Source organism: Eschrichtius robustus, chromosome 9 (genome assembly GCF_028021215.1).
Source record: "Eschrichtius robustus isolate mEscRob2 chromosome 9, mEscRob2.pri, whole genome shotgun sequence".
Taxonomy (NCBI): Eukaryota; Metazoa; Chordata; class Mammalia; order Artiodactyla; family Eschrichtiidae; genus Eschrichtius; species Eschrichtius robustus.
In genome coordinates this window covers 2,680,160-2,692,307 of record NC_090832.1, presented here as the reverse complement: position 1 = coordinate 2,692,307, position 12,148 = coordinate 2,680,160, and the positions used below count along the sequence as shown (strand labels likewise).

General features: G+C 48.9%; 1 protein-coding gene across 1 annotated transcript in view; it reads right to left on the bottom strand.

The window, feature by feature from the left end:
* Positions 1 to 11,052, bottom strand: part of RPS6KA2 (ribosomal protein S6 kinase A2) — a 160,842-nt gene extending 149,790 nt beyond the window's left edge. Inside the window, exon 1 of the mRNA XM_068551251.1 lies at positions 10,744 to 11,052. Within this exon, the coding sequence (XP_068407352.1) occupies positions 10,744 to 10,842 (99 nt within the window). The 5' untranslated portion in view covers positions 10,843 to 11,052. The remainder of the gene's footprint in view (positions 1 to 10,743) is intronic.
* Between the last annotated feature and the right edge of the window lie 1,096 nt (positions 11,053 to 12,148).

Below are 12,148 nucleotides of genomic sequence, written 5' to 3'. Positions count from 1 at the left end.
TTTGTAACGGCTTCTTAGTCACCTCACTTCTACAGAGGTTTCAGTCCGCCACAGTTAGTCTTAGGTCAAGGCCATTTCTTCCTACTTTTTAACCCTCTAAACCCAAGTCCTACAGATCATCTCCAGGCACAAGGTGAATGTTCAGTTAATACCGAAGACAGAAGTTCCGAAAAGACCTCCACAGACTTCACACGCGTTGACCCAGAAGGCGCGCACCACAGAGAACACGCGTGCGGGACACAGCAGGGCAAGGGTCCTGACAGCCACTCACAGCTGTCCCTGGACACAGAGCCACCGGAGCCGAGCCTGACGCGTCCCAGACCAGCCACAAGCTGGCTAAAGAAGGTTTTATGCAAATCCACGCACAGCAACGAGGCGAGGCTTGGAGCTCGCGCAGAGGTGCGGGCGGTGCCACACGGAGGATGCCCTCAGAGAGGACAGGGGTACCTCCCCAACAGCCGAGGGAGCACGCAGCTCCCGGACCCGGCCTGGCCCCGCGGGATGGTCTGTGATTCAGTGAACTTCCTTAAACCCAGAACTTGACAGGAATGGGTGACAGAGCCCAAGCCACCGGGAGGAACTCTTCTAGTGGCTTCTCTGCCCAACAGCCTCCTCTGGAGATGGGGTGTGATGAACACGAACCGCCCGGCAGGCTCAGACTCCGGCAGCGGGCTCCACGCCACCCTGGGTCACACAGCAAAGAATACTTCTCCCCAATTCCCACAGATCTCCCTTGTCCAAACCCAAGTGCTCCAGGCCAGAATCTTCGGAAGAAAGTGATGGCCCTGAATCTAAGCCACGGGTCAGCTCAGAGCCAGGGGGGACGCTGGGAATGGAAGCAGGTGGATGGGTGTGGGCTGCCGTGTGCCTGAGTGGCAGGCGTCTCAGGAGGGAGGGCATGGAGGGGGGGCCGCAGATGGAACAGGCTGGGTGGAGGGAAGGAGGGGTCTCACGGAGGGGGATGGGGGCTCTGCTGAGCTCACTCGGCTGGGTGGAAAGTGGAGGCGTTGGCAGGAATCGCAGGTGCTGCCCCAAACTCCCGTGATGGTCCGGGCAAGTGTCCGTCACCCCGCTGAGTATAAGCCCCATCCTCATGCACGTACACAACGACTACAGCCGGTGCATTCTGACAAATCAGTCTCACTTCCTTACACCCACTGCTGGAGTTCCACTGTGGCGCACCTCAACAACGAGTCAAAGAAGAAAGTGGGACACGCTGATGGAGGCGTAAGACGGGGCTCTAAGTACCCCAGCTGTCCTGCACGCCGACCCTTCACAGATGGGCTTCAGCATCTTCTGACCAGGTTGAACATTTTTATTCACATCTCTGTCGGGGTGGATTCTGCAAAGTCTTAATTGAGTCACACATCAAAATTCATGCCTTCAGGGGCTTCCCTGGTGGCACAGTGGTTAAGAATCCACCTGCCCAAGCAGGGGACATGGGTTCGAGCCCTGGTCCGGGAAGATCCCACATGCCATGGAGCAACTAAGCTCATGCGTCCCAACTACTGAGCCTGCGCTCTAGAGCCCGCGAGCCGCAACTACTGAAGCCCAAGTGCCGCAACTACTGAGCCCGTGTGCCACAACTACTGAGCCCATGCGCCACAACTACTGAGCCTGCGCTCTAAAGCCCACGAGCCACAACTACTGAAGCCCACGTGCCGCAACTACTGAGCCCGTGTGCCACAACTACTGAGCCTGCGCTCTAGAGCCCACGAGCCACAACTACTGAGTTCATGTGCCACAACTACTGAAGCCTGCACACCTAGAGCCCGTGCTCCTCAGCAAGAGAAGCCACCGCAACGAGAAGCCCGCGCACCGCAACAAAGAGCAGCCCCTGCTCAATGCAACTAGAGAAAGCCCGCGCGCAGCAAAGAAGACACAACACAGCCAAAAAGTAAATAAATATATAAATAAATTTATTTTTTTTAAAAAGAGGGAGAATGAAGAAGGGGAATCCTATTAAGAATATAAGTATATATAAAAAAAATTCATGCCTTCTCTTTTTTGCTGAGATCTAGAAATACAGAAGTCATGCCCAACCTCACGCTGCTTCTTGGGGTTCTCTGGGGTGAAGGCAGGGAGCGATAATTGCTACCTCGTTCCAGCAGCCCATCTGCCCTGTTCCCTAACCTGATTACAAACTAAGCAGGATGCAAGAAGCCGAAGGTGTTCTAAAAAGAAGTGCTCCTTTCTGCTTTTTCTGTTTTTTTTTTTTCTTTATCTTCAAAGTCAACCAAACAGAGTCACTGTAGCAAGTCAAAAGGCAAGAGTGCCTCTCTCCTGTGGCCCCCTTGCACGCTCAGCTTGGGGGTCTCGGGGCACACAGAGCCCACCCAGCCGCCCAGCTCTCGCAGCTCCTCTCTGCCGCCGCCCTCCCCACCTGCACTCCCAGCCTCCCTCCCGCCAAGGCTATCCAGAGCACCTTCTCCGATCTGCGTTCTACTCACTTTTCAGAATAAGAAGCTTTCTTAATTTTTCATTCTTAGAAAGTGATTTTCCACACTATATTCTGCATGTTAAATATATATTTGGAGGTTAATATTATATCTAATATAATATTATGTTAGATAATATAACTAACTTTCCTTAGTTGTAGAAAGTTTGCAATTATCCTGGGCCAAAAGTGTTAAAATTGGGACCTGAATGAGCGATTTCCTAAGTAGTCACTAGAGTATTTCCACCGTAGGCATTCCAAAAGAGAGTCTTTCAAAGTAAATCCCTCCATCCCTTTTCCCTAAAGATCTGACCGCACGTTTTAAGGAGTAAAAGCTACCTCGGGCAGGCCGGTGTGGCCTGGGTGTCCTGACGCAAGGAATGTCACAGCTCACGGTGACTGCACGGACACATCAAAGAGGTCCCGGACTCGAGGTCTGGCTAATACCCACCTGAAAATCCCACGACTGATGATACGACACACAAATCACCCCACGGCGTGAGGCAGATTTTTCAGAGCTTTTCAGTCTTATTCAGAACCTTCTTTTCTTGGGCAACAGGAGGAAACACGCAGGCCAACAAAGTAAACACTCCTCTGATGTGTGTTTTTGAATCTTATTAATTTAACGTAGGAGAGTAGACTAGCCAAAAGAATAAGCAGTTCTTCTCCCTAAGAAGCCAGATCATTTCTACCGGCTCCTCGGCCCCTGGCTACAGGGCTGACACCAGGCACAGCATGAAGCTCTCTGCTTTACAAGAGCTGCTGTTTCCATGAATTATGTTTAAAGTGACAGCAACATGGATGAGAGCATCCCTCCCAGGAACCTCAGCGTAGCTACAACCTAGGAAAGCTAGCTCCGTGGTGACAGTACTAACTTGAAACAGATGAGTCCTCAGAAGCGTGAGGGAGAGGAGGCTGGCAGAGGAGGAAAAGCTTTCTTCCCCCATAATGTAGTGCAAACCCCCTTCCAGACAGGGTCCAATCAAAGCCAGCTTTGTGTGACATCACAGAATGCCAAGGGCGAACTCTTCCCTGACTGGGCCCATTTCACCTTCTAAGCATTTAATAACCTGAGGACAGCATTATCACGGGGGAATCCCTGTTTTGTAGCTGAGGAGATAGGAGCTCAAAAGCATGAAGTGGCCTGGTGGGGCTGACAGCAGGAGAACGAGGGAAGTGCCCGGGGCCAGGGGAACGGTAGCCAGCAAGATTAGCCAGCAAGATCCGGGCACAGCCAGTGGAGGGAGCGTGGGGAGCCCTGGGCCGGGGAAGGGGGCCCAGTGCAGGGCGAGGGGGAAAGCACCTCTGCCTGGCCCACGGGGACAGAAGCTTGGGGCTCTTAGGGTGAGGGCGGCCTGCAGACCCTAGGGGCCTTTGCAAACCAAAGCTCATGGAGAAAGATTGGCTGCTGAGTGTTTGCTGGTTGGAATCAAGTAGGGCTCTCTGATCGGTGGTGTTCCTGGGACCCCCGTTAAGGGCTCTCAAGGAACACACGCAAATTACTACTAATAATAGGTATTGCTCAAGAAAAATTACTCCGGCACTTGTTAAAAATGGTGAGGGAGACTTTATTCAAGGGACCACTGCAGTGGGGTTTGCAGCAGGGGGAAGAGATGGAGCTCAGATCCCATACAAGAAGGACACGTGGGGATTTGCAGCCAAGGGGCAGGTGAGGGGCGGTGGGGTAGGGCAGTTCCTTCTAAACTGAGCTGAAGGCAGGTCAGGGTCATCTCATCTCACCTGGGGACGTGGGGATGGGGAACTGGACCAGATATAGAGGGCGATCAAAGGCCGAGGAGGGATCGGGGTGCTCTCTAAATCAACTCAGCAGAATTCTTGCTAAACCGGGTTTTGGAGGCTCAGCAAGGATGACACAGAAGCCCAAGGTCCGGCCGAGTTGAAAAGAGGGGCCGGGGAGCCGGGCTAAAGTTTGAGGAAGGAGAGCTTTGTCAGTGCGCATCTCGGTGGTTCCAAACACTGGCTCTTGCCCGCTTGGTGATCAACCACGGTGATGCGGCCACTGCAGTCATCCCCACACCCCGGGGGGCAGGTTCCCAGGTTTAAGTATAGCTGCACCACCATTACGTCTCCTTGGCCAACTCATCAGCAGGAAAGGTTTCCTACACAGCTGTAAATCAGATACGATGAACAATATTTTATACTGAATATATTTGTGTCTGAGCCATTTGCTTAATTAAATCACACTGTAGCTTAACAGACTATCTGTTGATAATTCCTACTTGAGTTTAATTTAATAGCTTGTACCAGTGAAAATATATCAGCAAACATATGACACTGGGGGAAAAATACAACACAACAGAACCCAGCGTCATCGGAAATAAAGGCAGAGCATTCTAGAGAATGCTTTTAGTGCTACACTGGCTTTACCTACTTAACAAGCACAGAAGCTTGGACCAAAGATGAAGAGCATTTCTGGCTAAACTACTGGTTACCAACTGGATTTCATGCAGAGCAAGCTCACCCCCAGTCTCCCTACATTTGAAAGGGGCACTCCCCACTGGAGCCCTGCACTGACTAATCCCCGGCTCACAAGGCTCACTCTTCACCTCCTGCTCAAGCCCCTGGTCTCTCCCTGCCTCAGAGCTCCAACGCCTCCTACCCACTTATAAATCTGCCACATCTAGGAAATCGCCCACCCAGCATGCAAGAAACAGAGTGAAATCCTGGGTAAGCAGCAAAGCAGATGATGTGGACAGATATTCCAGTTTTTACTTAGTGTGATTTTATTTTATTCCTGTACTTCTGAATGCATGAAAAATATACAGAAATAGTCTTTGCTGCATCGGGGTGTGTGGTGGAAGACACTCAGAATGAATAGGTCAAAGAGGAGGAGAAAAAAAAGGGTGAATCTATGAAACAGACTCACAGACAAGAGAGAACAGACTTGTGGTTGCCAAGGGGGAAGGGGTGAGGGAGGGATGGATTGGGAGTTTGGGATTAGCAGATGCAAATGATTATATATAGAATGGATAAACAACAAAGTCCAACTGTATAGTGCAGGGAACTATATTCAATATCCTGGGATAAACCATAATGGAAAAGAACATGAAAAAGAATGAATATATAACTGAATCACTTTGCTGTACAGCAGAAATTAACACAACACTGTAAATCAACTATACTTGAATAAAATAAATTTTTTTAAAAAGGGGTGAAGTAATATTTTGGATTGTCTTTTCACATATTTTTAAATAAGAAACAGTACTTTGGGGAGTTTTCTTGGATGTAAGGAGAGAAAAGTATGTAATGAAATTGCAAAGATAAGGCAGACCACAAATAAGGAATTAAGTCTAGTGTCTTCAAAACACAACAAAGCATAAATAAGCAAAACAATAAGCAAATTAAGTATTCACTAAAATGGACTATTTCTTGTGGTCTTCTCTGACTTTTTGTTGTTGTTATTGCTATCCAAAAGCCCAACAAAATCAGGATTAACACAGAATTTCTTCAGGTGCATTTACTGAAATTACCTGAAAATTATTTTAATTAGAAATGGTTTTCCGGGAAACCTCCCAATATCAAGAAGAGCTTACCAGTCAAGGACCAAGAATAAGCTTGAATGTTTAACTTTCCAGGAAGTTTTCTTTCTTTTTTTTTTTTCATGACCGGAGCCAACACTGCTCTATTTGCTAAGAGTCCCTTAACATTTAATTTATTAGGATACCATGCTTCCTTTAAAAAGGGGTAAGCAATTAAAATATATTCATGTGTGCACATGTGCACATAGATAATGCCTGATTATCTGTGAGCGCTGGAAATCGGAACAAACTGACAATTGATGTAATCAGACCACTGAACTCCGATAATGCCAATAATTTCCCAGGACTTACACCCTACATAGTGGGCTTCCATTTACGTGTTTGCCTCTCTCACAAGATGTTAAGTTCACTGAGGGCAGGGATCAGACCTTTTTATATCTCAACTGCTTTGCACAATGCACATGGTATACACTAAAAACTCTGAGTATGTAGATAATTGAGCTAATAAATAAATGAAATTCTTCTCCACTCAACAGTTTACCACTATCAATACCCCAGAGAGAGGACTTGTCTTTTGTCCTTCTCACTCACCCCCAGCTGTCCTGCAGTAAAAATGTCAAAACCAGATGAAATGATAGGTAAACAAAGAGAACCAACTTCCAGTCTTTGGTGATAACCTCAAGCAAAATAAGTGTTCCCTAAATGAACCGACACTGAGAATTGATACGTTTAGCAGATTGGTAGATAAATCTTACCCTGAGTAAACAGTATCACTTTTCACTAATTGAAACCCAATATTTGCTCCCAAGCCTTTCCTGGCCAACCTCTCTCAACCTTCCCCAGCCCCAAGCTAGGCTTTGGAGTTTGCTCACACTTCGGAGGTTTTCCTGGGCTACTGAAGGATGAGTAGGCAGGCTTCCTTCCCAAAGCTCTGCTAAGTCAGGACGTTGACGCTGGGGCAGGTCCTGACTCTAGAAGCAGCCTGAGCTCTGGATGCCGCGGCTCCAGGACCTGCACTGTAATGCATTCTCGGATCCCAGGGTGACAGGCAAGATAAGGAAGAGGAATATCACCATCCCAGCCAGATGACGGACTGGGGCTGTCATCCTAGCAAATGGGGCCAGTCCTATCGAATGAAACAGGCTGGAATCCAGCCTGGGAGGATTGATCTCTGCCTTTTCTTCCCCAAGGCGCTCAGCAAGGGCGCCTCAACGATTAATTAATTACCAGGCTGGGAGACAGCACAAGCCATGGGTTCCGCAGGCCGTAGGGGCAACCTCAGGTTCAGACAGAACCAACAGACACTGAACGGTATGAAAAATATCAATAAACCCGGGAAATATTTTATCAATATCCACAGCTAACAATGATTGATTATTGATTTTATCATCCAGACTCCGTGTTAAGCCTTTACATATGGTAGCTCACACTCCTCATATTAACCCCAAGAGGTAGGAACTATTACCATCCCCATTTCACAGTGGAGAAAAATGAGGCTTAGGGAGTTTAAGGAACTGCCCTGCTGTGAGAGGTAAAAGTGAGAATCCAATTTTAGTAAATCTGATGCAAAGCCCAAATTCACCTGGAACTTTCTAACTTCCAGAAAAGGTTTTCTAGAATAACTTTAGGTTATGAAGCACATTCCAAAGTATCCCCTAGAGTAGTTTTCTTTTAAAAATTGTAATAGCCTTCATTCATGCATCATCTAATACTTGGTAAACTCCAATAACCACGCAACCTGAAACGGCTAAAATGAATAATAAACAGTACATGCTCTTATAGTAAAGAACTTCCTGTCAAACACTTTAGGAGCATAAGCAAGTCATTTTGCTTCCCTGGGCCCCATTTTCTCATCTATGAAACGGACAGTTAGATGAGGCAACGGTTACACCTTCTAGAGGTACTATGGCTCTCAGGCAATGTTGTCAATGACCTGGTATCAGAGCTTTCTCGGGGGTGAGGGTCTGGCAGACGCTGAGCCCTGAAACCATTCTAGGGCATGCACACAGAAATCTGTGCAAGACATCCAAGTTGCCTTTAGAAACCCCCGAAATCATCCTTGCCAGAGTCCAAGATCTAGCCATCTCAGCTGCTGCCATGTTGATACACTGTAAAAACACTTAAGCTGTAATTCATAAAGTGATTCCAAATCTGATCAAACAACCTGGCTTCTCTGTTGGTTAGAGCTGACCAAATGCTGAGCTCTAGATGGGAAAGTCAAGTCAAATTTAAAAGCAAGTGTGAAACACTAAGCCTCTCCCTAAAAGTCTTTTTGACAAAGATGATACTGTTTCAACCTTAAAGTAAGTACTGTTACTTTCCTGTTAATATCACTAGATTTTTGAATGTAAACAAAACAAAAATTTTCAGTCTCTGTGTATATTTTAAAATATAAATTTCACAGAAAGAGTTTAAAAATAACCACGCTTCTTTCTACAAAATGAGTTATCTTTTTCATTAGTCCAAACAGAGGACTATATACATATCCCTGTTAAGTACTTTATATGTCCTATTTCTCCACCTCAAATTATTGACAAACCTGCCTCCTAAATTTCACAATTTTTGGTGAGTGCTTCTTGGTCTATAATCTGCTCTGACTATACAAACGAATAGACAGGCTTCTTTGGGAAATGATGGAAGGTAGCCGGGCAGGAACGTGGGATTTACTGGACTGAAGCACAGGTCAGTCGGTCACTGATTCGATCCCCCACTAGGTGGAGGCACCACGAGGCCAGGGCTGCCACGTCTTACATTTTCTGGACCTACGATGCCCAGAAACGAGCTGCACACGTACGAGGTTCTCAGTAAACACTTGCAGAGTGAATTTGTTGTTTGGTTTTCAGCATGATTCTCAGGTTTTGTTCTCAGGGTTTTTCCTCCCTAGCAGTAGAATGAGGGTAGTAACACATGTCTACCTGGATTTTCACAAGTATCAACTGCAAGCAGCTGCTGAGAGCACCTGCAGAGAACAGAGCACTGTATCAGTGCTGGGCATCTTTATCAGACCTTCTGTCCAGCCCCCAGCACAGGCACCTGGGTCAGACGAAGTGCTCACTGACCACATGCTGACAGACTACATTTCTTCCTCGTCAGCTTGACCTTCTGCATAGCTGATGGTTTATTTATAGTTTTATTTTGTATACAGAAATTTTATTTTCACACTGAAGCAACATCGTTTCTAAGCAACACTTGGTTCCTATTATATATATTTTTCGAGGCACTTCCACAGCCCGGTTCTCCTTGCCGAACCAGAATACCAGAGGTGAGTATATCGTGCTGAGAGGACTCCTGAGCCCCACGGGTTGGCCAGTCTTTATGCGCCTCTTCCTAAACGACTCCGGGAGTTTACTGCCTCGCCTTGACAAGGACAATAAATGGAAGGAGACAAGGAGCTGAATAATAAACTTGGCATTTCGATGAATAAAGACATACTAGGTATAAAGGTGAATACTCTTCTGAGTTTCTATTCTTGTCCACCTTCGCTTTTTAAGTGCCTGAAACCCAGGAAGATGACTTATCTCAATGAACTTACGCTTCGTCTCTGTGAGCATGAGGTTTAAAGCAAGCCCTCCTCCACAATTTAATTAATAGTTGTATTTGTTTGAAAGATATGTTTTACCCTCAGAAACCTAACCTAGTTCTTAAAATTCTGATTTAGTGATATCATAACAGAAACTTTTTAAACAAGTAATTCCCTGTTGCTTTCATGTCCATTCCTGAGCTTTGCCTAAAGCCCTCTTAATTGTTGCAGAACCCATGCCTGTATCTAATATCATGGCAGCCAGGACAAAGAAACTCAAGATGAAAAATGTGACATTGTTCCAACTGATTTGACTTCGTTAGAAAAAAACACATCAAAACCTCCATAGGTGCCAGCCTTGTGGCACAGGCGAGGGCAATGTCAAAAGAAATCTCTAGGCTGTGTCATCAGCTCCCACCCCCTCCCCCCAAACCCCAAAATGTCTTTTTTTTTTTTTTTACTTAAACATGCTTCACAGTTTGGTCATCTATAGATTCAACCATGTACTCTGGACACTGGGATGAAGAGAATAAGATGTGATTGTTGAAATACAAAACACATTAGAGAACCGTCCACAGATGACTTGGAAACCTGAAGATGACATGATGCAGGACCCGAGAAAAGGACACTATTTTCAGGGTCCTCTGGCTTTCGGGACGAATCTGTATCAAACCCCGAGCTGCAGAGATATTGCATCAGGCACTTTACTACTGGGCACCGTTTCAGACTGGTCCAAGTAGATTGTGTTGCTGCCTTTAAAAAAAAAAAAAATCCCTTTTTGTCAATTCTACACTGATTTCAAATACACGAACAATCTACACTACATGGTAGTATTTGTGTGGCTCTGGGTCAAGGCAAAATAAACCCGATCAACGCCAGCCTAGGGTGGGGCTGGGCAGGTTCTGTACTTGGGACTTCTGAGGTGCCATAGCGAGCGACACGGGCTAAAAAGCCCTCCCCACCCGGAGCACCCCTGTGGGCACCCAGGGTGACTACCCCAAACCCTGCGCAGAGCGTGGAACAAAATTAGTTAGAAATTCAATGGGGGCAAAGTTTAGTCCCTGTTGAGAACCCGAGGACCGGTCCAGTTATCAGTAAGTCCCAACAATAACGTTCGGTTTTAGGAAAACCGGACCAGCTTTCAACTTTAACTCCCTGACATGGGTCTCAGGGTGACCGTTCATGTGACAATAGGAAAGGGCTCGGGATGGCCCCAAGACCCGCAGCATCCTCCAGGGCGCGGCGGGGACCTGGGTACCTGCGCGCTCAGAGGCGAGGGCATTTACCTCGAGTCGGCTAAGGCTGGAGCTCTTGGAGCGCGACTTCTTGCGCAGGTACACGGAGAAGAACCTGCGCACGGTGAACTTCTTCATGCTCAGCTCCATCGCCCGGCGCCCAGCCGCGAGGAGCCGCAGGGCCGGAGGACGCGCATCCCCGGCGCATCCCAGGCGCGCGGGGTTAGGTCCGCCTGCGGGCGCGAGCGGCCGGGAAGCCCGGCGCAGCGGCCATCGGCACGGGGCGCGGGCTGCGGGCACAAAGGGCAGGCCGAGCCGGCCACGGCGGCCGGGGGCCCAGCGCTCCCTCCTCCTCCTCCTCCTCCTCCTCCTCCTCCTCCTCCTGCCTGCGAGGACCAGCCCCGGGCAGCCCCGCCTCGCCCCGCCCCCAGCCACTACTACCAATCAGCACCTGCCGCCCCGCCCGGCCCTCCGCCACTACCGCCAATCAGAGTCCGCCGCCCCAGGCTCTCCCTCCTTCTCCTCCTCCTCCTCCTCCTCCTCCTCAGGCCCAGGGAGGAGCAGGCCCCCGCCACTACCACCAATCAGAGCCCGCCGGCGCACCCAGCCACTCCCACCTCCTCCTTCTCAGCCACTACCACCAATCAGCGCCCACCGCCCTATAGCCCCAGGCTCTCACTTCTCCTCCCCCCCCCCGCCTCCAAGTACTCGCTCTCTGTGGCTCTGCCCCGCCCACCGCCCCCTCCGCCAATCAGCGCCCTCGGCGGCGCATGCCTGATGAGCCCGCGGAGGACTGCTGCGCCGCGCGGGGCGGGCGGTGAGGCGGTTCAGCTGCGCCTGTCGCTTGCTCTCTGTTCTACTTCGTTGGCCTGTTGGGCTTTTTTCTAGCTTGGGGTGTCATGTTTTCTCTCCGTAAAGCACCCATATACAGACTTTGGAATCATGCTCTTCTGTGCCGGACAAAACTTTAATTGCTGATTAGCAAACACTTCTAGAACATGGAACAAAAGGGTGGAGGGGTGCACCATGAGCTTGCACACGTGCGCTCTGTACCTCTCCTGCCCCTTGGCCCCCTCTTCTTGAGCCCGTCCCCGCGGCCCGGGCGCCCGACCTGGGGGTCCGCCAGTCCTTGCCCAGGTGATGAATGGATCCCCACGCAGCCCGGGACGCCGGCAGCCAGCTGGGGAAGCCTCCCAGGGCAGTGTTTGGAGAACAAAGACACATCCGTTCTCCATGACCTCCGACTCCATGTATAGAAAATTATCCAAACGGATGACTTATCAGGGCCTAAACACAGAGTGTCCTGAGTCAGGGCTCTCAGAAACCAGCTGCAGGGCTGCAGGGGATTTGCCTTAAAAGGGAACACCCTTTGTTTTTCTTTTTTTCCTAGAAATGCTCACCAGAGGGCTGTAGGCAGTTCCAGATTTGTGAGCTTAGGACTCTGTGCAGCCTTTTC